The 24,501-nt window shown below is 35.0% G+C and overlaps 5 protein-coding genes across 6 annotated transcripts; 1 reads left to right on the forward strand and 4 right to left on the reverse strand.

Annotated features, from left to right (window-relative positions):
• Window positions 1-3,997: 3,997 nt before the first annotated feature.
• On the forward strand, window positions 3,998-7,162 carry LOC111284932 (protein involved in starch initiation 1-like). Its single transcript, XM_022874041.2, has 2 exons — window positions 3,998-4,376; window positions 4,597-7,162. The coding sequence occupies exons 1-2, from the start codon at window positions 4,314-4,316 to the stop codon at window positions 6,868-6,870; spliced, it is 2,337 nt and encodes a 778-aa protein (XP_022729776.2). The 5' UTR covers window positions 3,998-4,313; the 3' UTR covers window positions 6,871-7,162.
• Window positions 7,163-7,419: 257 nt separating this feature from the next.
• LOC111284933 (protein KINASE OF THE OUTER CHLOROPLAST MEMBRANE 1-like) lies at window positions 7,420-10,509 on the reverse strand. Its single transcript, XM_022874043.2, has 5 exons — window positions 10,280-10,509; window positions 9,482-9,849; window positions 9,276-9,367; window positions 8,697-9,170; window positions 7,420-8,577 (listed from the first exon to the last, which is right to left on the reverse strand). Exons 2-5 carry the CDS (start codon window positions 9,845-9,847, stop codon window positions 7,626-7,628), a joined length of 1,884 nt encoding a protein of 627 aa, XP_022729778.2. The 5' UTR covers window positions 9,848-9,849; window positions 10,280-10,509; the 3' UTR covers window positions 7,420-7,625.
• Window positions 10,510-11,624: 1,115 nt separating this feature from the next.
• LOC111285032 (ATP synthase subunit b', chloroplastic-like) lies at window positions 11,625-12,637 on the reverse strand. Its single transcript, XM_022874244.2, has one exon. It carries the CDS (start codon window positions 12,457-12,459, stop codon window positions 11,797-11,799), a length of 663 nt encoding a protein of 220 aa, XP_022729979.2. The 5' UTR covers window positions 12,460-12,637; the 3' UTR covers window positions 11,625-11,796.
• A 347-nt stretch (window positions 12,638-12,984) lies between these two features.
• On the reverse strand, window positions 12,985-15,237 carry LOC111285031 (uncharacterized). Its single transcript, XM_022874243.2, has 5 exons — window positions 14,749-15,237; window positions 14,472-14,571; window positions 14,147-14,246; window positions 13,959-14,038; window positions 12,985-13,461 (listed from the first exon to the last, which is right to left on the reverse strand). Exons 1-5 carry the CDS (start codon window positions 14,936-14,938, stop codon window positions 13,155-13,157), a joined length of 777 nt encoding a protein of 258 aa, XP_022729978.2. The 5' UTR covers window positions 14,939-15,237; the 3' UTR covers window positions 12,985-13,154.
• A 306-nt stretch (window positions 15,238-15,543) lies between these two features.
• Window positions 15,544-19,194, reverse strand: LOC111285030 (Nucleotide/sugar transporter family protein). 2 transcript variants are annotated; one of them, XM_022874241.2, is made up of 10 exons: window positions 18,872-19,194; window positions 18,701-18,777; window positions 18,447-18,608; window positions 18,212-18,345; window positions 17,434-17,564; window positions 17,274-17,318; window positions 17,090-17,187; window positions 16,597-16,704; window positions 16,128-16,184; window positions 15,544-16,037 (listed from the first exon to the last, which is right to left on the reverse strand). In XM_022874241.2, the coding sequence occupies exons 1-10, from the start codon at window positions 19,047-19,049 to the stop codon at window positions 15,963-15,965; spliced, it is 1,065 nt and encodes a 354-aa protein (XP_022729976.2). In that variant the 5' UTR covers window positions 19,050-19,194; the 3' UTR covers window positions 15,544-15,962. The 2 variants fall into 2 exon arrangements, 1 of the variants encoding a protein (XP_022729976.2); XR_016343051.1 differs by lacking the exon at window positions 15,544-16,037 and having other exon boundaries at window positions 16,975-17,187.
• Between the last annotated feature and the right edge of the window lie 5,307 nt (window positions 19,195-24,501).

Here is a 24,501-nt window from a genome sequence, read left to right on the forward strand (position 1 = left end):
CCCATGCACGTTATTAACACATTCCAATGAATTCCAATTGTACACGAATCATGCTTGAGCCTTGTACGATAATTCATCAATTGCGTACATGAAACAAACATATTTTGGTAGGAGACATTTGAATTTTAAATGCAATATTTGAATTCTGCGTTTAAATATAATTTATTTAATTACTTAAACTATAATCTTTAAATGATTTAATAATAAAATAAAATATGAATCTTGTTAACAAATTTCCCTAAGACATTTTTTTTAAATTATCATATTAAATAATATTTTTTTGGATGCATTAAAAATTAATATATTAAATTATTAATCATCGAGTACATGTTCAATGAAAAATATACATTATAAATAATGTATTAACCAACTTTAAACAATCACTAATTAACAAAATTCTTTTAAGTATATCTTATTATATATTCTTATAGGTGTACAAGAACACCGTATATCAAATTTTTATTGTTAAATAAAGCATTTATCAATTTTACTACTAATTTAATCATTTATTTTTTATAATTATTATTTTTATAAAAATTACAATTTAAGTATAAAAATTTTAAATTTTAAATTTATTAAATATCATAAATCAAGCAAAATCCTAAGTTCACTATCACCATTCGTTTAATTAAAAAGAGAACATTATTGGAGGTAACTTTAATGTCAAATTTTTTACCTAATTTGGAAAGTCAAATTGAATATGTAAAATTATAAAATATACATAACTTGGCAAAATTTGACATTGTCTGTTTTTAAACGTAAGCGGTAAACGCGGATGGGCGTGGTGCCGCAGTTTTATATGACGGACCCACAAAAATAAAAATGGACGTACGAGATTCACTGTTCATGCGCACGCTAGTGTCCTCTGAAAAAACATGATAACATGATCATTGACACTTTTCGGGTTTTTGATGGACCAGACGCACACCACCCTCTCACATCTCTTCCATTATTTTCTTTTCTTTAACAATGATCCCCACGTCCACTCTCCTCTTGAACGCTCCTGATCTTCTCCACTACTCCTCCTTCCCATCTCCACCCTCCATTTGCATCATGCGTGATCCTCGTCCTTTTTCTTTCTTTTTTATATCTTCACGCAAAGTCAAAATGCATGTATGTAAGTTCTGATCTCATGTGCTTCTCCCTCCCTTTCACTACCTCATGTCACTTTTTAGAACCTTTTTTTTCTTTTTTTTGGTAAGTTTTTAGTACCTTATTTACTGATATGTCGGAAGTTTTAGCGGTACTGAAAATTTTCTCTTTCTAAAAAAAATTTTGATAAAATAAATAATTAATCATTATTTATAATTAAAATTTTAAATTTATCACTTCAATACACTCTTTTGGGTCAAATAGTTTAGGCTTGTTCCACTACTCACGAATTTCCTTAATATTAATTTGTAAATTCTTACTTCAAATAAAAAAAATGATTCTACTTATTTTTTTTAAAGCAAAATAAATGTTATTTGTAATAATAGTATTAAAATCCAAATAATTTATTCTAATGTTTTCATTTTAATATTTGCTTATAATGATTTTTTTTTCTAATCTTAAAAGGGAAATATTCAAATTAGGATGGTATACACAAACTATTTGACCTAAGTGTATCATTGACGTATTTATTTTTTTATATATAAAAATTTTAAATATTATTACATAAATTAATTGGATTGAATTTTAAATTTATAATTAGACAGATCTCTTGTTTGCACGTAAAGATCAATATAATTGTTGGATGGTCGCGTAAAACAAAACCAAAAGAAATTTCTACATCTCTTGGATTTTTTTTCCCCACAAATATTTTCCAAATCATTGGCTTTTGCAGCTAAGTTGACATACCGATTCTCGTTATGTAAATTTGCATTGTAGCCAATCCCAATTTCCTCTTTCCATTTCAAAAGAAAAATAAAATGTTTAGGACCCACAAAATAGAGCGTGATCTAAAAAAATAAAATGGGCGTGGACCTCGTACCATCCAAATTATGATGAGCTTTTTATCTGTTAAAGATTGAGAGATGATTTACAACACCTACCTCAACTAAGTCCTTCACCAACACTTTACAGCTTATCATCACCAGCCACCAACTTTCGCTGTTTGTTTGCTTTGTTTTATTCGCTGTTATCAAATATTAATGGATTCGTTGATGTATAAGTCGCTTAGAGAGAAGTGATTTTATGGGACCCGTTTCTTACATTTGTTTAAAAATATATATATTAAAATTGACTTTAACGAGATTTCCCAAGATGATTGATTACTCCTCATTTTCGTTAATTATCGTATCATTACAGCTTTGTTGATAATGATGTTTAAAGATAATCATCGTCATGACTACGATATGATACGGCCTTATCTCATGATAAAAACCATTGTCTTTCTTGGTTTCAATGTTTTCGGCTTTGTTGTCTGTTTTTTAGTTCAACTTCATACAAATCCATGCATTTTTTCAGTAAAAATTTTCAATTACTCTTTGCATTTGGATATCTACTATAATTTTTTTTTTAATGAGATTTCAATAAAATTTTAATTGAAAAAGTGGAATTTGAACCATGCTTTTAAATTGTAATGCCCTATCTCACATCAAGATATATATTTCTTCATGGCTACTTTTCAATTATCAAGAAAAATAAAGCAAACAGCTTTTCCGGCCGTTCTTTGTTTCTTTATACTTTATAGGTTGGCTGAGGCCATTTCTTAGAGATGGGGCTTTTGGGCTGTAATGTGGGCTAGTTTTCTTACCCATTAGATTAAGATCGTGGAGAGGATCTGCAATCTTGTTGGCCCATGCTATTAAGACTGCAAAGGAATGAACAAAAGTGAAATTGTATTGCCCCCAAAAGAGATAAACCTTCATATGTCGTGTTCTTTACTCCTTGTGTAATTGGACGAGCTGTTAACATTAAACACAATCATCCTGTCAGGAAAGTGACGATAAATACAGTTTTATTGCTTCTTAAAAAGACAAACAAAAAATAAAAAAAAGTAGGATATTAGACCTTAAAAGAAGCTTTAAAAAATTGTAAGAAAGTGATCTTTTCCCATACCCAAAAATTAAAAGGAAATGCTCAAGGTTTTGCTTAATTTTTTCCTTTTTTTTTTCTATCCTCTCATCTTTTAAATAAAAATATTTATGGATTAGATAAAGTTTTATTGTTTTATCAAAATAGCCTACTCAAAGCTCGAAAAGCTCTAATTTTTTAAATATTATAGTATTAATGTTTAAAATATATTTAAATAAAAATAAAATTTTATTAATTAAATAATAATTTAAATCGAATCGAATCAAAATTTTAAAAAAATTCAATCCAAGATCCAATCAAAATCAAGTAAGATCCATCAAACTAAACAAAAACTCTTAAACATGTTCACTACTAATTGTACAGTAATTTGACGAGTTGCAATTATTTTTGTTTTTATTATTTGATAAAGAGAGATTGGAAATTATTTTGTGAATTAAAAAATCATGCACCAACTGCCTAACAAATCGCTCTTGTGCATTTTACTGTCTTTCTCGTTCTTTCTATTTCTTTTTGGCAAACTTTATTTATCTTCCACTCCTTTGTTTTTCATTTTTTGTTGGGTACCTAGAGACTACTTTTGTCCCCCCATTAATAATGGCACAATGTGATTCACAAAAATGAAAAGCACTTCTTTTATAGCCCAAAGTGTAGAGGTCAAGTAAAGAAAAAAGCCTAACCTTTTGCAGTCTGTGGCCAAGAATTTGCCACAGCTGGCCCTTTAGCTACTCTCCTCCAAAATCGAATGGGTGATGCCCAAATGGCAATTTCAGGCTAAGAATTCGGCATCCAAATCAGCCTGAACTGATCCATCCAGGGTCCATACAGATAATAATGACACGGTGTTGTGTCCTCAACCCTTCCCTTCGTGTTCTTCCCTTGGTCTAACTATTACACGTGTCATCCCTTCACACGTGCCACATGGCAGGCACCTATTGGTAAATCGATATTAATCTTTGATCTCAAAAGCAGTTGATTTCTCACTCGCCTAGTCCGTATGCTTTCATTCATTATCGGAAATACAAATTTCGTTTTCACTTGACTTAGGTGCTAGTTAGCCAGTGGCGTAGAATCGTGTTCTGTCTCTGCTAACGTAAGCCTGTCTCTGTCTTTTTTAGTTTCCCTCCGATCCCTTGCTCCATCTTGAAGACACACCCCATTCGTGATAGAAGCTCCGTATATTTTTCGTCGATGTTGAAGATCAGAGGTCAGCATTTATTTTATCATGGCTATGGGATTAAAGGTTTGGTTCTTGTTCAAGTAAATTAGGATTGGAGAACGTTCTCAAGAGCTCAAACATGGGCTTCTCTGCTGCTCTTCGCCCCAGTCTTCCAGCTACCTCTCCTCTCCATTGCCCCAAGGTTCTTTCTCTATCTATCAAGTCCTTTCCTTTTTTTTTTTTTTTTGATTTATTTCATCCCAAATAGTAATTTATTTGTTTCTTTCTGAGTGAACTGAAAAAAAGGAATGATTTTGTAAATTGACCAAACAGAAATGATGGCAATCATCGTTGTAGATTTGTGTTTATTGTTTCCCAAGTGAATGGGTAGTTATTTATGGTTGTGCAATGTTTTTCTGCAGTTATCATCGGTGAGGCGTGATTGTAAACAGAAAACACTACCTTTTTTGGCAGTGACGAAAAGGAAAGGTCATTCTATGCGGATTGTAAAATCTATCTTAAATAACAGCAAGTCAAGCATTAATGACAATGGTGCAACTGAACCTGCAAGAATTCTTCTTGAGAGATTGTTTGCACAGACCCAGAAACTTGAACAAGGAATGAGCAGAGATGGTCAACCGCTTAAGGATTTTCACTTGGTTCTTAGCCTTGAGACGCTGGAGTCTGATCTACAGGCTGCTTTGACAGCCTTAAAGAAAAAGGAAGATGATCTGCAGGATGCGGAAAGAACGGTTGTATTGGAGCAAAGTCAATTGAGCCGTGCAAAGGATGAGTTGGAGCAACGGGAGAAAGAAATTGCTGCTGCATCTTCAAAGCATGAAAAACTGGAAGAGGAGCTAAAGCAGGCAAATCTTGCATTCGCTTCTCAAGCCAGTCAGATAGAATATTTGAAGCTTCAGCTCAAAGAACGAGACCAGGAGATTGCTACTGCACAATTTGCATTGTCTACAAAAGAAGATGAAATGGATAAAATGAGAAATGAATTGGTGAAGAAGAGTGAGGAAGCTGCCAAGATTGAATCTGAACTTAAATCTAAGTCTCAGCTCCTGAATGAAGCCAATGAGGTTATGAAGAAGCAAGAAATTGAGCTTCAAGGACTCCAAGATGCAATTCGAGAGAAAGAAGAGCAGTTAGAAACTTCTTTGACTCTTAGGAAACTTGAAGAGGAGAAACTGAAAGCTGCTGGGGCTAAATTACAGCAGCGGACAATGGAGTGGTTATTAGCTCAAGAAGAACTGAAAAAACTGGCAGAAGAAGCATCTAGACACACGGGAGAAGCTAGTGAAACCTTCAATGATTTCAGAAAAGTGAAGCAACTACTTTCTGATGTGAGGTCTGAGTTGGTTTCTTCTCAGAAATCGCTGGCATCATCCAGACAACAAATGGAACAACAAGAGCAGTTATTGAAAAAGCAACTGGAAGAGCTTGAAGAGCAGAAGAAAAGTGTTGCATCATACATGGGAAGTTTGAAAAATGCCCAGATAGAAGTTGAGAGTGAGAGAGTGAAGCTTAGAGTTGTGGAAGCTCGAAACAAGGAGCTTGAACGGGATTTATCTATGGAGAGGGAACTGATAGAAGAGTTACAGCAGGAGTTGAAGAAAGAGAAATCTTCACTTAAGCAGGCTATTGAGGATGCCTCTTTTCTTAGACAGAAGGTAGAGCAGAAGAATGCTGAGTTTGGTGAAATGAGCAATGTTCTGCAAATTAAAGAAGCAGATTTGGTGGAGGCTAAGCTTGAAATCCAGCATCTGAAATCTGAGCAGGCTGCTCTTCAGCTTATCTTGGAGGAGAAAGACCTCGAACTCTCCAAGGCCAGGAAGAAGTTAGAGCAAGTAAATCAGGAGATTGCAGAGCTGAAGATGCTTCTGAGCAGTAGAGAAAATCAGCTAATTCAAGCGACTGCTTTATTGAAGGAAAAAGATGAACATGTTCAGAGAGTACAAGATGAACTGAATGACACAAAGATGAAATTCTCTGAAGCTGAAACTGTGATAGAACGAATAGTAGAACTCACTAACAGATTAGTTATCTCTGTTAAAGATGAAGACAATAATGTATTGAGGCCTGTTGATGAAGTGGGCCATGAATTAATGCATCAGCTGGTAGATAGGCCTTCTAATGATTTCAGATTGCAGAAAAAACAGCTTGAAACGGAACTCAAATTCACCAAAGAGAGCTTAAAAGTTAAGGAAATGGAAGTTCTTGCTGCACAGAGGGCTCTCACAATTAAAGATGAGGAGCTCAAAATGGTTCTTGAGAGATTGGAGGCAAGGGAAAAAGAACTACAAAGGCTAAAGGAAGAAATGGTTGAAGATGCCAATGATCTGAGGAAGCTTTATGCTTTGGCACAAGAGAGAATTGGGGAGAAAAGTGTTGGTGACTTGGCTATTGAGAAGCTTCAACTTGAGGCAGCTCAACTGGAAGTTGAAGCTGCCACCAGCGCCCTTCAAAAACTAGCAGAAATGAGCTGGGAACTCTTGAATAAAGCTAGCATGAGTGTTGAGGCTGACTCTGATACCAGTATCTTCCTGCAAAGTAGTTCTAATCCTATGATTAACATGATTGAAAACAATGAATGCTTCACCGAGGTTAAAACAGGAGTAGCCAGGCTTTCAGCTTTGACAGAGCAGCTGGTGAAAGATGCCGGAATTGTTGGTTCACACCTGCAAAATTGAGCTGCTGACTGGATTGTGTATATAGATAGCTGACCTTTTTTAGCTTTCAGTTATATGGCGGGATTAGGAGGTGTCCTGTTCATCTATGCAAAATTTTGGGTCGTAGGTTAGATACCCGCATGTTCTACCATTAATTATGTTCTCAATGCTCATGCATATGCAAAACCTATATATTCTTTGTTGTATGCTGAGTGAAACTATAATAATGTTGCTTTATGAGTGTCTTTTGAGCAAATCGTACTGAATATTGGTTTTGAGCTGTTGAATAGACCTATACAATCTTTTGAGCCAACCTCTCTCTAAGCGGGTTCTTTCGCAAATACACGATATTTGAGCTCCCTTTATTATCAGACCACAATGAAAACGCAATTCTTCGCAGTACCACTTAAAATGCGTCATTTATTTTTGAAGGTCAAACAAAAATATTCCGACAGAAGGAAGCCAAACCAATTGGATCGTGCCCTTCACCCAGACGTTCTTAGAAAGCAGATACAGACTATAATCATCACTAGATTTAGATCAGCTGAATATGGTAGAGCAAAGAGACTATGCAATAAACTATATACGCCTTAGCATATAAGAATTAAAATGTAGATAGTTAAGATAGCATATAAGAAATAAAATGTAGAAAGTTAAGATGTTTAAACAAGTTGAGGTAAATAACCATTTACACTAGAAATCGTTTCCTACTGCAACTCAACAGAGTTAGTTGTTGAGTTAGAAAGATGCCTCCTGGTATGAAGTGGGCCAGGAAACTACCGAGCAGCATCTTCCCTGAAAAGAATATTTGCCACAGGAAGTGGAAGCCATGCTTGGTTGCCAGCAGTCTGGCCATCTATACGTTGGAAACCATTATGAATTACACAGCTGTGTGGCTTCACCCTTGACCTCCCAATTCTCTTTCCAACAAAAAATCCCATCTTCATTGCCGTAAATAGACCAAATGCAACTAGGAGTGGCCTCACAGCCCAGTGAAAATCCTCAAGATGTTGATACTTTTTCACCACTCCAGGACAATTCTTAAAGGAAACCACTTCCACTTCAGCTGGATCAGCCAAAAATTTGCTGAATTCCTCTCCAAAAGTTATTCGGCCTGGGAACTTGACGACAAGGCATCCATTTGGCAGGATCCAGCAAATTTTCCCAGTAGCCCAAATGCCTCCTCTTTTGCGAGGCCAATCAAAGCGTGGGCTAAGCACGTTAGATTTCAGCCTAACAAACTGACCAACGCGGTAAGATTCTGCCATCTGAAATTCAGAAGAACTTCCCTTCCAAAGAGTTTCCAACCCTATAAAAGCAACAGCAACACTTCCATCACGGTCAATTGAATGAAGAACACCTACTGGGGAGTGTCTTTTGTCTTCCTCCTTCAAACATACCCAGTCCCCGGCTGCTAAGCCAAGAGTGACCCTTTCTAGTGTTGAAACATGAACTCTTAATGGATCATGAATGCCATGAACCCTCACCAAAACAAAACCATCCCGATCTGTGCTATTTTCTAAACCCACCACATTTCCTTCTGGGACATCCATATTTTCAGGTTTGCAGGAGTTAGGTGGCTTTCTGGAACGCACTATGTCACCCACTTGCAAACAATCCTTTGAAAGAAACCACTCTGTGTAGCCAGTGGTGCTACTTTTTGTGTCTGATACAGTTGTGCTCCCAAGACCTGTCCAATGCCCATCATCTTCACCTCCAATCTCTGAGCTGAAAATGTGGTTGCGATCAGCCAAAGTTATTAGGCAAGTACCTTAACAGGAAATAAGTACAACTGTACAAGAACACTTGACATTATTTAAAATTGTTGTTACATGCAAGAGACCTACCTGTTAAACACATTCAATATATCTTTCATTAAAGGACGACTTCTGAAGTCATACTCAAAGCAGCCAAGAAGAACTTTCTCAACTGGTGAAGGAAGACCACTTGGAACAAGTGGTTTCTCCCGTTTTCTGACAACCAGATCATAAATTTCATCAGCTGATTTCCCATGCCAAGGAACAAAGCCAGTGAGCATCTCCACAATGCTGCATGCGAATCCCCATGAATCAGTCTCAAATGATATTGGACCTCTTATTTCTGGTTGCCACTGTTCTGGGGCCATGTAATTGGGGGTTCCAAGCCTGTGTGCCATATCTGAGCTGGGCAATCTAATTCCCAGGAGTAGATATGCAATACCAATATCCCCTACAACTGCTTGGTCAGTTTCATTAAGAAGAAAGTTAAAAGGTTTAAGGTTAAGAACCAAGATCCCTTTTGAGTGCAATTCCAAAATTCCTTGTGCCAAATTGATCCCATACCTACAAACATTAGATGCAGTAAATGAAAAATTAACTACTCTTTGCTACCTTAAGTATTAACAAGAAAAAGAAAAAGACATAATCTTCCAAATATTGATACATCACCTCAAAACATAAGGCAATGGAAGCTTTCCTCCCTTAAGACGACTCATTTTATCCCCAATTGATCCCTCATAAAATTTCATAACAATACATATCTGCGGCAAACAAAAAAAAAAAAAAAAAAAAACAAAACAAAAACAATTTCTTAGCAAAGATAATCAACTGTCATCTAGGGAATCAAATTCATCTACAATATCTGCAACACGCACCTTTCCACTTATAATAGAAATTCCATGAAGAGAACAAATATTATTCACACCTTGGCACTTAGAATATAAATCATCAAACTTATCCAACAAAGTCCTGATGTCATCTTGTTTAATTGGATGCAACATTTTGAGGGCTACTTCATGGTACCGATCATAATCTTTAGTCCAACGATGATAAGTTGCTAACCAAACATCGCCAAAAGGTCCCCTTCCAATTCTATGCCTAAGTTTCAATACTGAAGGGTCAATCCATGAAATTCTCTGGTTCGAAACCGCAACCATGGTTCTAAGTTGGTCATCATCACCTTCAAGAAACTCATACTCAGAAAAACTGGCGGACAGAGCGTTGACAACTTTCCCAGCCATTCCTTCAATCCAAAAAAAAAAAAAAAGACATCTTTACAAAATACCCAAGAAACAACATAAAAAATGCTAACTGATATTAAAACCATGGATTCCCAAAGCATGTAATATGTTTAATAGGTCTTATTTATGATAATCCACAATAGAAGATTAAATTGAACTTTTTTTTTTAATTATTAGTAAAAAATCTGTCTTTGCAACTAACAAAGGAATAAAAAAAAGATACTTAAAAATTAATATACTGATCAAACTCTTTTTTTTATTCTTGTTTTCTCTTTACAAGAGGAATCTACCGAAAAAAAAGTTGCTTTCTTTTCCAAAGAGAACCCAAAATAATAATAATAATAATAATAATAATAAAAGGAGGTGAAGATTATGAAAAAACATGACGCTTATGATATTCAGACAGACAAATTTTATAGGACGAGAACTTACCTTAACAAAGACCAAATTCGATCGACTGAACTAACTAAACTAAAAAGAGAACAATTGAAAGAGTAAAGCTTTGAGATATCGACGAATTAAAACGAAAAAAGATTGAAAAATAATTGAAAAAAGTAAGGATTGTTTAGATATTTGATGCTGAGAACCGACAAAGAAAAATGAAAGGAAAGTGAAGAGTGTTGGGAAGAGAGAAAGATAGAAGTTGAAGAAGAAGCTGTTTCTTTGGAATCTAAAACAAGAGATATTACAAATTCATGAAGGTGGGCCCATGGTGGGCCAATTTACTATTTAGCCCAATAGTTTGGTCTATTATTACTGCTTACTAGGCTCCAATTTGAGAGGAAAAATTTTTTTAAAGGAATTTGCAATGATCTTCTTGTCTAAACTCTATATGATGAATGATTTCTCCCAAATTTCCTTTTGCTTCCACTTAATAAGTCAGCCAAAAGGCGAAAACGATTTTATCATTCATATATTTTTATTTTGCTTCTCCTTTTTAATCTTCAACTTGGGGTTAGGACTTAAAATTGAAAACTGTGTTTAATTTTAAAGACAGGACAGCCTGTCTGTTGGAAACGTCTGGAGTGAAACTCTTGTAAGAGAAGCCAATTTCACATGCTTCATTTAAGCATGATAAATGGCTTTGTAGTTTGCGTCAATGTTGGTGATTAAAAAGTACCTTTTTGTTAATCCCACTGTTTGGCCTTTGCTTGAACAAAAAACTATGAAGTTAAGGAGTTAAAACAACAGCCGGCAATTGGCGTTTGGCAAGGCGAGCCTGTATTTTCTTTTTTGGGCATCCCAGTTATCTTTGTCGTGGCTGATATTTAGATACCAAATAGTACAAACCTTTTTGCCAATCATTTTCATTGAATATTAGTCCTGAAACTATTCTTTTTCTGCCAGATTCATTGGTTGATTTCGCACCCCTGGTCCTATAACTCTGTTTGTCAATGGTTAATTTTCAGTTTTCATCAGCCATCAATGGTGTCGTGCCCCAGTGAACCTTCAAAGAAACCAATTTCGCTTGCTTCAAAGGCGGTTGATTGTAATATTCAAGCATTCTAAATCCTTCTGGTTCCTTGATGAATACTTAAAACTGGTAAGACCTAGAAAAAGTATTTGGTACTCAAGTGGACTTGACGTATGGATCAATAGATGAATTTAAACTACCAGTCAAAACTCAAATGATTATCACTAGAAGAACTCTATTATATCACAATATAAAGCAAGCAGATGGACATAAACCCATCTCAGTTTTTAAAGTTTCTGACTTTCTATCATCTTACAGAAGTTTGAAACCTGAAAAACTGGTGCTTCTCACCCATCCACTCTGTCAGAGAAATTTTCTTATAAAAGAAAAGAAACAAAAAGAATTAAGAAGGGGTTCAACAAGTACACAAAGTTGTCCCTTGTTTTACGTTCATTTTATGATTACATATCAAAATTATATAAACATTTAGACTCAAAATTAAACCAAATACAGAATGGGAATAAAAAAGATGATTTTAGAGAGGAAGCACCTTCTTGACAATCTCCTGACTGAGAGCATCAACCTGGGAATCAAGTGCCTTGATAGTCTCTTCCTTTTGTTTCTCCAAATTAGCCAAAGCTTCCTCTAGCTCAGCCTCAACTTTCTTCCTTCCTTCATCCAGTTTCTGCTCCACTTCCAACTGAGTCTCTTTCTTCATCTTGTTCAAAGCAGCCGAAATTTCAGCTCTTGCAGCTTTCATGATAGCTGCAGCTTGCTCATCAAGCTGCTTCACTTCCTCAGAGGTGTCCTTAACACTGGCAAGTTTCTCTTTTATGGCAGCATCTCTCTCATCCATGAATTTCCCAAGTGGGGTAAAGTAGATCTTGTCAAGTGCAAACATGAGAAGCAAGAATTGAACCATCATAATTGGAAGAGTTAAGTTGAAGTCAAAAAGAGCAGCCTTTTCTATTTCTTCAGCAAGAGAAGGAGGGGCAAAGGATAAAGAGGTGACTGTAAAGAGGGAGATGGATTTGAGAGTGGAGGAAGAGAGTGATAGGATTTGTTGGGACTTTAAGAATTTTGGAGTGGGGATTTTTGGGAGGGAAAGTTGAGGGATTTGTTGGTGTTTGGGTTTGGAAGGGAGGGAAGCTGTAATGGGGATTATAGCTTTCAAGGAGGCCATGATCATGCTGGCCATGGTTTTGACTTCTGATAAAAATAAGAGAGGTGATGAGTATTTGATTGGAAATGTGGGATGGTGCTGTTCAAATTGAAAGAAAGGATTTTTTGTGTGGAGATGAGGAGTGAAGTTTTGCAGAAGGCTATCGCATTCTTCGCCACACGAATTGATGAGGTTGTGGTGGGCAACAGGGGAAACCCTACCGTTCGAGGAGTGGTTTCACACCTGCAATTCCGAATGTGGGAAAGTGGGCTTTGTATTCGGTAACGTGTCCATCAGGACTTCATCATTTGTCCAATAGAGAGGTATGGGCACTTTTTCTTAAGAGTTGGATTTGGACAGATCAAATATTCAGAGGGTTCAAATTGGGCTTGTTCAACCTAATGAAGAATCACCGTAATGGAGGCCTGGGGAAGATTCAACATGTTCATTTTCTGCGTGTCAGGTGATGAAAAACTTGATTAGCTTATTGTATTTGAAGGTCATGAACCCAAATATTTGAAAGATCCACTTTAATGGTTTATGCAGTTAGGATAATGAGTATTTTTATAGGAAAATACAACAGCTTACCAAATCAAAATGTTTGACAGGAACTAAATTTGTATCCAAAATTTTTACAAGATGCGACAGCATGTTGAGAATTAAGGACAGAACAGCCTTTAATGCTAAGCCAAACCAAACCAACAGAGACAATGATGCATTTTGGCAAACCCCTAGTCTTCCCTCCATGTACGCTTTTGAAAGCAGTTTGCACTACCCCAAAGCTGCATAATTTTCCTAAAATTATCCAAGAAATCACAACCCCTGTCTTTGCTAGATCTTTTTCTTGTAATGGTTGATATCCTTGAATATGAGGACCAACCTTTCCATAAGTGACCAAACTGGCATTCTTGTAGTACAATAGTAGTTTGATTTTTATCATTGAGACTATGGTATCTTCCATTCTCCATATTATCGTAATCACAATCTTCTTCATCATTCTGTTCACTCTCTAAAGAGCTCGTTGAACTTGATATTGACCTGCACATTTCGAATTGGCTCATCATCCACTCTTTTGATAAAGGATGACAACATTAGAGCACTATATAGTTTCAAGGTTAATTTTCAAAGTTTAATGATATTGAGCCTGCAAAGGAGGATATCCTTAAGCCTCTTAACATTTTCATTAGACTGGTCTTAGCACCATTCCGTGACAGCTATGATTGATACATCCTACACAAGGTTGTAAACCACCCTGTTTATTGATTGCTGTCGGATTCAAATCCTACCATAAATAGCAATGCTGTCATTGGAAATCAAGTTTACTGAATAAGCTATAGAGTTCAGAAATAGTAACTAATTTGAGGTAGGTAATGAGTCACTAATACTGTACAAATTTGAAAACAGGAAAACATTGTCATTTTAGTGCAGTAAGCATGGCCAGCCAAAGTCCGTCTTGCTTGTATAAGCAGTTGTAGCAGATGCGTAAAACAGGTTAATATCAAGGAAGACTAGTCGATTTAAAAAGCCTTACATACAATTGTTTTCGAGCAGCACTCTTCTTTGATCGAATCTTTGTCAGGTTATAGCTAGAGGAGACATGCCTAATAAAATGAAGCTGAAGAGAATAAAGAAAGAAAAAACCCCAAAAATAAATTAATACAACTTATTGTGGGAATAAATATTATGTCAAACTATGCTCTAAGAACAGAGGAAAACTACAAACCTGATCACCATCCCTGATGCCATAGTTTATGATATGGTCAGTGTCGGTGACCAACTTCTGACCATCATAACACAAGCAAAAATGTCCCCAAACATGCGGCCTCCATGATGGAGAATGCAGATTCGTATGAATCAGATCACAAAAAGACAATTCAATGTCAATAACACATCAATCAAAATTCTTTTTTGCATTCTGTTTCTTTCCAAATCAAATCACAAACTTTCAAGATTAGTTAATTCATCTAGTTCTTGGTTGCAGGATGAGCAAGAACCTCCAAAATACAAAGAGTTGTTCAATTCATATACTGTGGACTGGAAGAACATACCATGAAATCTTGCCAGGACCTTTCTTTGGCATATGACTAAAGACATCCTGTACCGCAAGCTTGAGTTCTGAAATGGTAGCCGACTTTATAACTTCAACATCTACAAAAACCAGACGTTACCAAATAATTTCAATCAATGGAACCCAAAAAAAAAAAAAATTCATAACAAATGTAATTATATATTTCATTTGAGATTTCCTCAATTTGAAAATTCTTGAATTCTCAACATGCGGAAAAAGAAACCTGAAAAAGGGAAAGGGAAGAAAGAAAAAAGTACCAAATGAAGACCCATCCAATTTCCTAACGGAGAGCTTGATGGGCTCTTCGGGAAGCTTAGAATAAGAGAAACTTTTACGAATGGAACCATTGACAACCACCAATGAAGGCAGTGACAATGAGATAGACCTCCTTGGCTTCTCCAAAGAAGCCCTTGGGTTAACATTATCCTCCATTTCGATTCCCAACATGCTGTCAGGAAAAAAAAAAAAAGGAAAGACACACAAAACGACCAGGAGAAATGCCGCTTTTGTGTCTGAAAAAGACAGATATCAGAAGGTCAACCCATTTTTGCGAGAAAGTTTATTAGAGAAACAAAGAGATTTTGATTCTTTAGAAGCAGCGGCACACATCATTGTGAACGTTAAGGAGCTTTGTGTCGGTGGAGATTCTGAAATAAGAGAGATTTTAGAGAAAGAAATATAGAATGGGGGTTTGCCTTTGCTTTTATTGGCTTTCTTTGGGAAGGTTTTTCAGGGTTTGGTTCTTAAGGTTTGGAATGAGAGAGATTTTGATTCTTAAGGTTTGCTTGTTCCTTGTTAGTTAGTTGTTACACCCGTCATTTTTTTTTTAACAAAACAAAAAAAAAATTTTTCTTTGGTAAATGCTTCTTCACTGTTAGGCAGTTTGGTTGACGAGAAAATTAGAGAATTGGTCAATTGGAGAAAGTCGTTTGAAAAGTAACAGAAAAAAGGAAAATTTTAATTCAAGTAACAAACCATCCAAGTTTCAGGTGTAAATGCAGCTTGGAAACCTTCTGGTTGAATCAGATTCATGTAAAAATGGGGCACAGCAATGAAACAAATCGAAGGAGGAACTTGAACTTTTATTTTAAAATAAAACATGGAAAGCCAACTACAGTACATTGTCAGAAATTTGTCGTAAAAACAAAGAAAATAAAAATGATCCCTAGAACAGATTTTACACATTTTCACCAAAAAATGGTCCCTATGAACCCTAGGAGGGAGGAAAAAAGAAGAGTAAAAAATGGTGAGAAGAGCTTTATATAATCAACTGCATTGGCTCTAGTTGCAACCGGACCTCAATTTCATGTAAATTTTTAGATCAGCAACTTCTCACTGTGCATAAATCTCCTTTTTTTTGGAAGGGTATCTTTCTTGCAACAGCTCAACGATCGAATCAGACAAGGGGGCAAAAATAAAGTAGCCATTAGTAAACTACAATTAGACATTACTTATTTCTTAGCCTGTCCACTCATTTTCCGACAAGCTTGCAGTAGGCATACAAACCAGAACCAAAAAACCCCAGCAGTTGCCCGATGACATTCAGCTGTAACAAAAAATAAAGGGAAAGAAATGAATTTACAATTTAGGTGCCATGTTAACTAGCAGCAAGAACAAGAAAAAAGTGTGCACTTACAAGATCAAAGGGGAGCCCACCAAAAAGTATCCAGCCAAGTCCAATTGTAAAAAGATCCTACAACAGCATAATAGCTAGCAAATCAGAGAACAAATCGGAAAATATGTTCTTGTTTTTTTTCTGATAGAGGAAAACATGTACTAATATGTGCTTCATGACAATAAGCATGGCCAAACAAGACATCTAATTCTAAAAGAATGGCAATAATCTGAAAGTGGTAGCTATAACTGGAGATGACAGAAATGCATCATCACAGTCCAGCTACCCAATCATATGCAAGGTCAGACGCTCAAAATGTAACAAATAATTGATTTTAAATTGTTTAGCATTGGAACTCCATTATGAAGGTTCCTCAATTATACAGAATTAGAAACAGTGAGAATGAAACTGCATATCATTATTTTTCCTAGGCTGCCAGATTGTCAGACAACAATGCATGAATCAGGATTGGATAAGAATATAAACAAACCTTCAGATTGCCACAAATGGTTTGTGTGACTGCTGAATTGAGAGTTGTGTTCAAGAATATAGTGTAATTCAAGAAGAAAGCGAGTGTACAGGAAAGAATCAACACAGCCTGTCCCAAAAAAAGGGGAAAAATGCATCATCAAAACCATCTTGAGTTATTTGTAGTAAAGATACAAAGCATTTGCAACAAAAGGTAAACAGGACAGTGTTTTAAGTTTTCTGAACTTCAAGAGAATGATGCCAGGAACATAGAGATATAATGTCAATAATCCCTCAAAATGATGGAAAAGAAAACTGTTAACAAGTAAATCATTGTGGACAATGCATTCAAGGCTATAACTGCCAGTTATAGCGAGACTTTCAGAAACAACCCCTTTACCTTAAGCAATTCCTTGGAAAGGAGAGAAGAGAGAGGACTTGGGAAAAAGCAGGCAATTCCCAAGCATAAAAGCAAATATCTAATACAGGAATTTGCTTGAGAAAGACAAAAATACCATGAATCCAGGTGCAAAGAGGTGAGGAAAATTAATTGTTCTACTCAAATCGCCATGGAGAAATGTCCACAACAACAAAACCGGGCCACATATTATACCTATCATAAGAATTCAGTTAATCATAAGTATTGGAGGAACCAAAAATTATGTGACCATGAAGAAAAGGATATGTATCATTAATTACCATTACACCACATAAGCCCAAAGCTATTAAGCCCACTAGATTTCCCTGAAAAAAGATGAAATATAGGCAGCACACAACAATCATGTCAAAACAGAGAAGAGGAAACGTGGTTAAAAGAGTAAAGGAAGAAAAGAAAGAAAGAAAAAGGTGAGAGTACTACCAATGCGGGCTATGGTTGCAAGATATATTGCTGTGGTGATGTTAGCTAAGAAAACAATAGAGTACCCATAAAAGTCAAATGACAAGTCCCGAGCTCCCGCAACAAAAGCGCCAAGAACAATCAACCCAACACTGATAACATCCTTAAAATTTTTCAGTTAAATGAAGAAATCAGAAACATGGCTATTCAAGTAAAATGTCTCCTAACATTTCCCATTCACAAACATTGTGCATCTAAGGTTTTAAAAACCAGCAGGTCAAAATCTCACAATTGAACACTTATATACCTAGAAGATGGTCAATTAATAGCAGATTAAAGAATTGGATCCTACCATAACCATAGTCTTAAAATAAGATAGAAATCAGCAGAAACTTTAAGATATAGCTCATATTACTTATTTATTCGCTCCATGTGTTTCCTCAATGTAATTCTAATTTTAACAAATCTTTATTGCCATTTTCCTCAATGTGTGTCAAAGAAAAGGGAACTATATAAACCAAGCTTGGAATTCGCTCACACCTCTGACAGGAAGACATCAAAGCTGTCAGAAGCCTTTCTATTGATCATCTTCAAATTTATATTAGCACTCTCATCAGTAAAAAATAATGAAAAAAAAAATTAGGCTTCAAAATTATGTGGTACCATGTTCCTAGCAACCCAATCAAGTATAACTTAAGCTTTTATAAATAAATGCCAGCAAATAGAGCAACAGACTTAAAAAAATCAGCTTCCCTCAATTTTCAACAAGATCAAATGTCCTATGGGAAGCAACAGTTACCTTCCAAGTACCGATGATGTATACTTCTGTCCTGCAAGAAGAAACTCCATAATCATTGTAAACACAACAGTAGTTCGCCTAAGTGTAGTGTACATGGGAACATTTACTCCACGAACAGACTCCACTGTGACTAGCTTTCAAGTACAAAGAGAAAGAACCCACTTTTTTCATCAGTAAAAAAATCAAGAAGACAATAAGTAAAACAACTATCCATCGAAAGAAACATATATAGTACCATGTAAAGCAAATAGGTTCCTGCAAGAGGAAGGGTATGAATCAATGTCTTCAAGGGAACCAAACTCGTGTTGCTATCAGAAATGGCGAAAGATTCATTGTTTGCGAAAGATATAATCTTCCAACGTCTCAGTGCATAGAGAAAAGAACACGAACTTATCATCTGCCAAAGAAAGAATACAAGGAATTTACAAAATAATTAAAATACCGGCATATGAATTAATCAATCTCAGGTGAAAAATTCTTTATATTTACCTGAAAGAGTGTAATTACATTGGCACACGGGAAACTATAAGAAGATAAAGCTGCTTTATTGAAGAGTATCAAAAGCACTGCAACAAAATATACCAATTTCAGCCTAAAAAAAAGGACCGATCTTAACACGCAAAATTAGAGCCAAATTGAAGCAAAAGGAACCAAACGAACCAGCGCAAGACATGTAAGAGATGGCAGCGTAGGCTCCTCTTTTGGTCATGGCGGATCCTTTGAAAATCTTGTCGTCTCCTCTTTTGAGAAGCCTTTGTTTTTGTTCTTCCTCGTCCATCGGAGGATCCGAAATCGGAAGAATCGGGTTCTTGACCGAATTCGTCGCCATCATAGACATTTCTTTGCTTCTATCTCTCCCTTTCTCCGTTTTTTTTTTTTTTTTTTGTGTGCTTTGGAAGATGATCGTTGGAGAGGGCACCTTCAAAGCACGGCAAGGCAACGTTGACTTGTACTACACCATTGGCAGGGCGATTCATAGTGTCAGGAACTCGAATATCGACCGCAGCCCTTTAATTACCAACTCGGCCCAATTGGGTTGGGTCCAGTTCAAACTAATTTCCCCCTTTTTCCCATCTTTAGTACAATAAATATGGGCCCAATTAAGTAAGTTACTGTCTTTGCCCAACTCGACTGTCCAATCCAAATTAATTTTTTCCTTTTCTTTATTTTTTTATAATATGATCATAGATATCCCAACCTTGACTGAATCTAATTGATTTTTTGGAAATATAATTTTTTTTCTCTCATTTAACGCACAAACTTTGCGTGAATCTAATTTCTTTCCAGGCCAAATAAAATTATTTTTTTCTTTCATTAAATGCAACTAAATTCATTAACTACTAAACATATACATTGATGATATAAAAGTATTCTTTCTATATATTTATATGATTTTAATTTTTGGGGGACTAATTAAAATATCATGTAAAGCATATATTTGACTTTCTAACCTTATGGTCAGACGTTGAGCATTAGGTGAACTACGAAATATTTTTTATTAAATAGCTAAATATAATTTCAAAGTGAAAAAGGGCTCAATTCCTTAGCGCCATCCCTTTTGGGGGGAACCTTGCAAAATAAAAAGTCAAAAAAGGGGCCAATGAGAAAGGGGAAAAGAGAGAATGCCGAGGAGTTGCCAATGACTTCATTCAAGTAAATACTCATTCCATAAGATGATTACCACCTTAGGAATTAAACTTTCTTCCTTATCTTTCTCTTTCGTCTTTCTAATTTTAAACATCTTTCATCTTAGAAATAAGTATGTTGAACGGTGTCATATGCTTCCACGTTATTTTCCCTTAGTGGGCAACATGGGTTTAGGTTCTGTAGACATTTTATATAAATATATAAAAAATAAACTTTTTGGTAAAAAAATAATTATTCTATATAAATAGTGTAATTATTTTTATACATGAATAACTATCCATTATTTAATGTCTTCGATTTTAATTAATTTGATTTTATTTTTATTAAATTAATTGTATTTATATTTAATAGCTTAAATTTCTCTCTCAATTAATTCTATTTTTTAATTGATTTGATTCTAACCAAATTAATTATATTACTTTTAATAAATTAAATCTCTCTCAATTAATTTTAATTCTTAATTTAATTTGATTTTGATTAAATTAATCAAATTTATTTTTAATAGCTTATATATCTCTTAATTAAAATTCTTAATTTAATTTGATTTTTATTAAATTAATCAAATTTATTTTTAATAGCTTATATATCTCTTAATTAATTTTATTTACGTTTTTTTTTTTTTTGCTCTTCAACACTATAAATATTATCTAATGAGAATTCAATTAAAAGAAACAATAATATATAGTCATGCTCCACCAAAAAAATTATTCACGTTGTTGCTAGCATATGAGATTGGTTCTCTCATATCCTCAATTCTAGAAAAAAAAAAAAAGTCTCAAACAATAAAATTATTATGGAATTTAATAAAATTTTTTAATATTTTCCATATTTTTGACATAATTTTTTGTTTTAAGACCTATCCCTCCATATTTATTAATTGTTTTTTTTTTTGTGTAACTTGAGTATAAGGTATTGAATGTTTATTTTAATATTTTAATTTTAATTTCATCCTATATATTAAATGCTTAAGGTTTATTTTATGTTTAAATAAAATATTATATTTTATTTTATTATGTTGGATATTACATTATTCTAAATATATAAATTTTGAATTGTTCATAAACACAAAAGTATCTTATAATTTCGGAAAAAAAAAATTTATACTATATATGAATTTATAGATATATAAATATACTCATATGTATAGTAAGAGTTTAAAATTAATTAAAATATATGATAAAGTATATATTTGACCTTCTAACCTAATGGTCAAATGTTGAGCATTAGGTGAATTCCACAATTATAAATTCAAAGTAAAAAAGGTTTAATTCCTTTTAGGTCCATCCCTTTTTTTGGGGGAAAACCTAAAATAAAAAGTCAAAAAAGGGGACAATGAGAAAGGCAAAAAGAGAGGATAACGAGGAGTTGCCAATGACTTCATTCAAGTAAATACTCATTCCATTAGATGACTACTACCTTAGGAATTAAACTTTCTTCCTCAACTTCTCTTTCTTCTTTCTAATTTTAAACATCTTTCACTTTAGAAATAAGTATGTTGAAGGGTGTCATATGAGGTCCTTGAACATTATTTTCCCTGAGTGGCCAACATGCATGTAGTTTCTATGGACATTTGCTTTGAAACTCACCCCAAAATTTCTCTAACTATAGTGGAAATTGAAGGGCTCAAGGCCGAGATTTTTCAAATTTTGAGGTTTTACATTGCCACTTTCTTTTTTAAGCACATTGATCTCTTCTCGATATACATTAAGATAGCATTTTTTTATTTTTCAAATGGTGTATCATGTTTTTTTTTAACACATTAAAATTATAATACTAACTATTAACTGTCAATAAATATATAATTTATTAATAAACTATTAAACTTTTAATTTTAATGATTAAAATAAAAAAAATTAACTACTCATATAATGCTTATTATAAATAATATATTAGAAAGTATTAGATCAATAAAATTCGTAAAAAAATGAATAATGTTAAACACAGATTGATAGAGATTAGAATTGATTTAGCAGGGTGATCAATGATCATTAATCATAATTGAAATATGACTTTTGAAGGATGGAGTGTAATTAGAGGTTAAAGTAAAACAAGATTAACACGAAATTAGTGTAAATGGACCAAGCAAGGATGATCCAAATCATACGCAAAAACAAAACGGAATGATGTTGTTTGTGCTTTGTATCCCAACCCCCCCTCAGGAAATTGACATTTTTGCGGCTGCTTGATGAAAATCAAACACTAATGATGGAAATGAAATTGAATTTTACTGCGTAATCTTTTTGAATATTGACTTTGAATTAAACAGAGCAAAAAAAAAAAAAAAAAAAAAGAGAAGAAAAGGGTATTCAAACCTAATGTAAAGAGATGAACAATAACAAGAATGGAGGGTGGGCTGGGTCTCATTCACATGTAGCACATTGGATGCTGCAAATATGTCACAATTACAATTCAATGAAGCCAGCCAGCAGCAACTAAACAGTGCATATACAAGGGCAGTAGTACTAACCCATAACAAAGGAAATGTACCCTAAAGATAAGGTGAGCCCCCCCTCCCCCACGTGTGACTTTGAAATAGTTGAATTTAGAAGGAAATTTTGGGGACATTGTTTCTAGGAGTGTCCTCCCAACACATATATGAGAAGGTTGCATTTTTTTAATGAAAGCGAGGGTCATCTTGAAGGAGTGAATAATGAACAAGAGACTTTAAATTACAACAAAATACTTTGAATTTTACAAGTGTAGTCACTATCTGTTGAATAGAATCTTATCATCTCTGCCAGGGAAAGAGGACTCTCTCCTTTAAATAGCCGTTATTGCTCGGGGATGCTTTGATCCCTCGAAGGGGGACCTTGTTTGGGAGATAAGAAAACATGAATGAATGCTTTAGGGGGTACATAAAGCATCCCCACTTGCGTTCCTAGCTTGTGGGACCTTGCCCCTTGCTGGAGATCGGAGAGTGATTCATCGAGGTAGGTAACTTTTGACAGTTAGATGCGGTCAATTGATAACTAAGCTTGGTTTGAAAATTATGGAATTGGACTGCTTTAAGGAGGCTAATTCCGATGAAACTATGATTTTGCCACGCTTTAAAGGTGTTCTAGTTGATCATTTCTTTAATGAAAATTTGACTTCTTAATATCAATGCTTGATAGTCAAGTAAACTAACCCCTCAAAGAGCAGAAAGTTGCAGGTTCTACCCCTTCACGGCATAGCCTTCTTTTGGAATGGTATGCTTGAAGTGACGGAAGGTGTCTGAGAAGGAAGTTGCGTTGCACGTTTAAACTATAATACGTACAACCAACTTCGAATTGGTACGATAATAATAATTAAGGGTTATCAAGGGTTCAATGTCATTCCAGCGCGGGTAAAACCTACTCTTATTGTGCATCCAAAGGAAGCCTAGGTAGTCGTCCTTCAGAATGGTGGCCAAGTGGTGGAATTGGAACTTTCTCTATAATTGAATTGGCCTTCGTACTCCACTTGCTCAAACAACGTCCAATCAATCCAGCACATAGTTTTGGTGTTGTTAAACTCAAACCAACTCAACATTGTGAAAATCCTCCACAATTTTACCGAGTTTGGAGGTACAACGCGTTTGAATTTATGTGAGAATGCCAGCTAAAGGGACAGTAAATCATGGGTAAAATTTGGTGTGCGTCTATCCTCCTGTTAGGTTCCACCACACGAGCATGATGATCCAAGCCAGATTGAATCATGATGGGACTGAACTCGAAGAATTCCGAGGGCTGGTTTGAATGTGTGTTAAAACCACGCTAGCCGTGCAGCGTTCGGGGCTAACATGTCGACCCAATGCCGGCCATCACGTGAACTTCACAAGGGAACCCTTTCCATGTTCCCAAACAAGTACTTCACGCCCTAGTTTTGCAACCCTACCATAGTTGAATGTGATCAAAGAAACTAACAAAACACATACCAAACGTATGATATGTTGTTGGCTACTTTGTCTATGTTTCATTCCTCTGTCTCTCTCCTATTATTGATCTACAATTGTGGAACGAAAGTCCGACAAAAAGAATCGAGATTATTTTAATGGAGAAGAGTTTAGTATCAGAATCATTACAAGGGAAGAAGATCAACAGAATGTTTTAATACGCTCGGGCTCGGTAGTATGCATGTTCTTGAACGAGAGAGTTCATGCATCATGATGTGTTTGGGGTTCCTCTGCCGACATGTTGGCACGTGTTTAGAAATTAAATTCATGTGCACGAACAATATTTTTGAAACTGCATACTGTCAAGTTTACTTCAATTTAAAATAACCACATGAACTCAAAAAAATAGAGAAATTGATATAATAATATAAAAGAGAGGACAATGATTGCACATTGGCTGGTTCAATGTGATTCTGTTATAGACATAATCCAAGAAATTAGAGCTCTTTGAAATACATCAGCAAAGTAATTAAGGCCAATTTCTTTCACTTTATAAGGGCAAAATGATCCCCTGTTGCACCAATAATTCCTTTGAGTTGTCCCTAGCCGTCTGATCTGTTGATAAGTGTTGGACACTTGTTCTGATAACCAGAATTCAATCAGTGTCAAGTGCCAAAAAAAATTCCATTCGAGCTTTTTTTACTTAATCAAACTTTTAATACGGACTCTTGTCAAGAAGGATCATCTCCTGGGAATATCAGCAGGCATAACTTACAGTGGTAAAGGTTTT

Source organism: Durio zibethinus, chromosome 6 (assembly GCF_047325235.1).
Source record: "Durio zibethinus cultivar Kanyao isolate XHJ-2024 chromosome 6, ASM4732523v1, whole genome shotgun sequence".
In the NCBI taxonomy this organism is placed as follows: domain Eukaryota; kingdom Viridiplantae; phylum Streptophyta; class Magnoliopsida; order Malvales; family Malvaceae; genus Durio; species Durio zibethinus.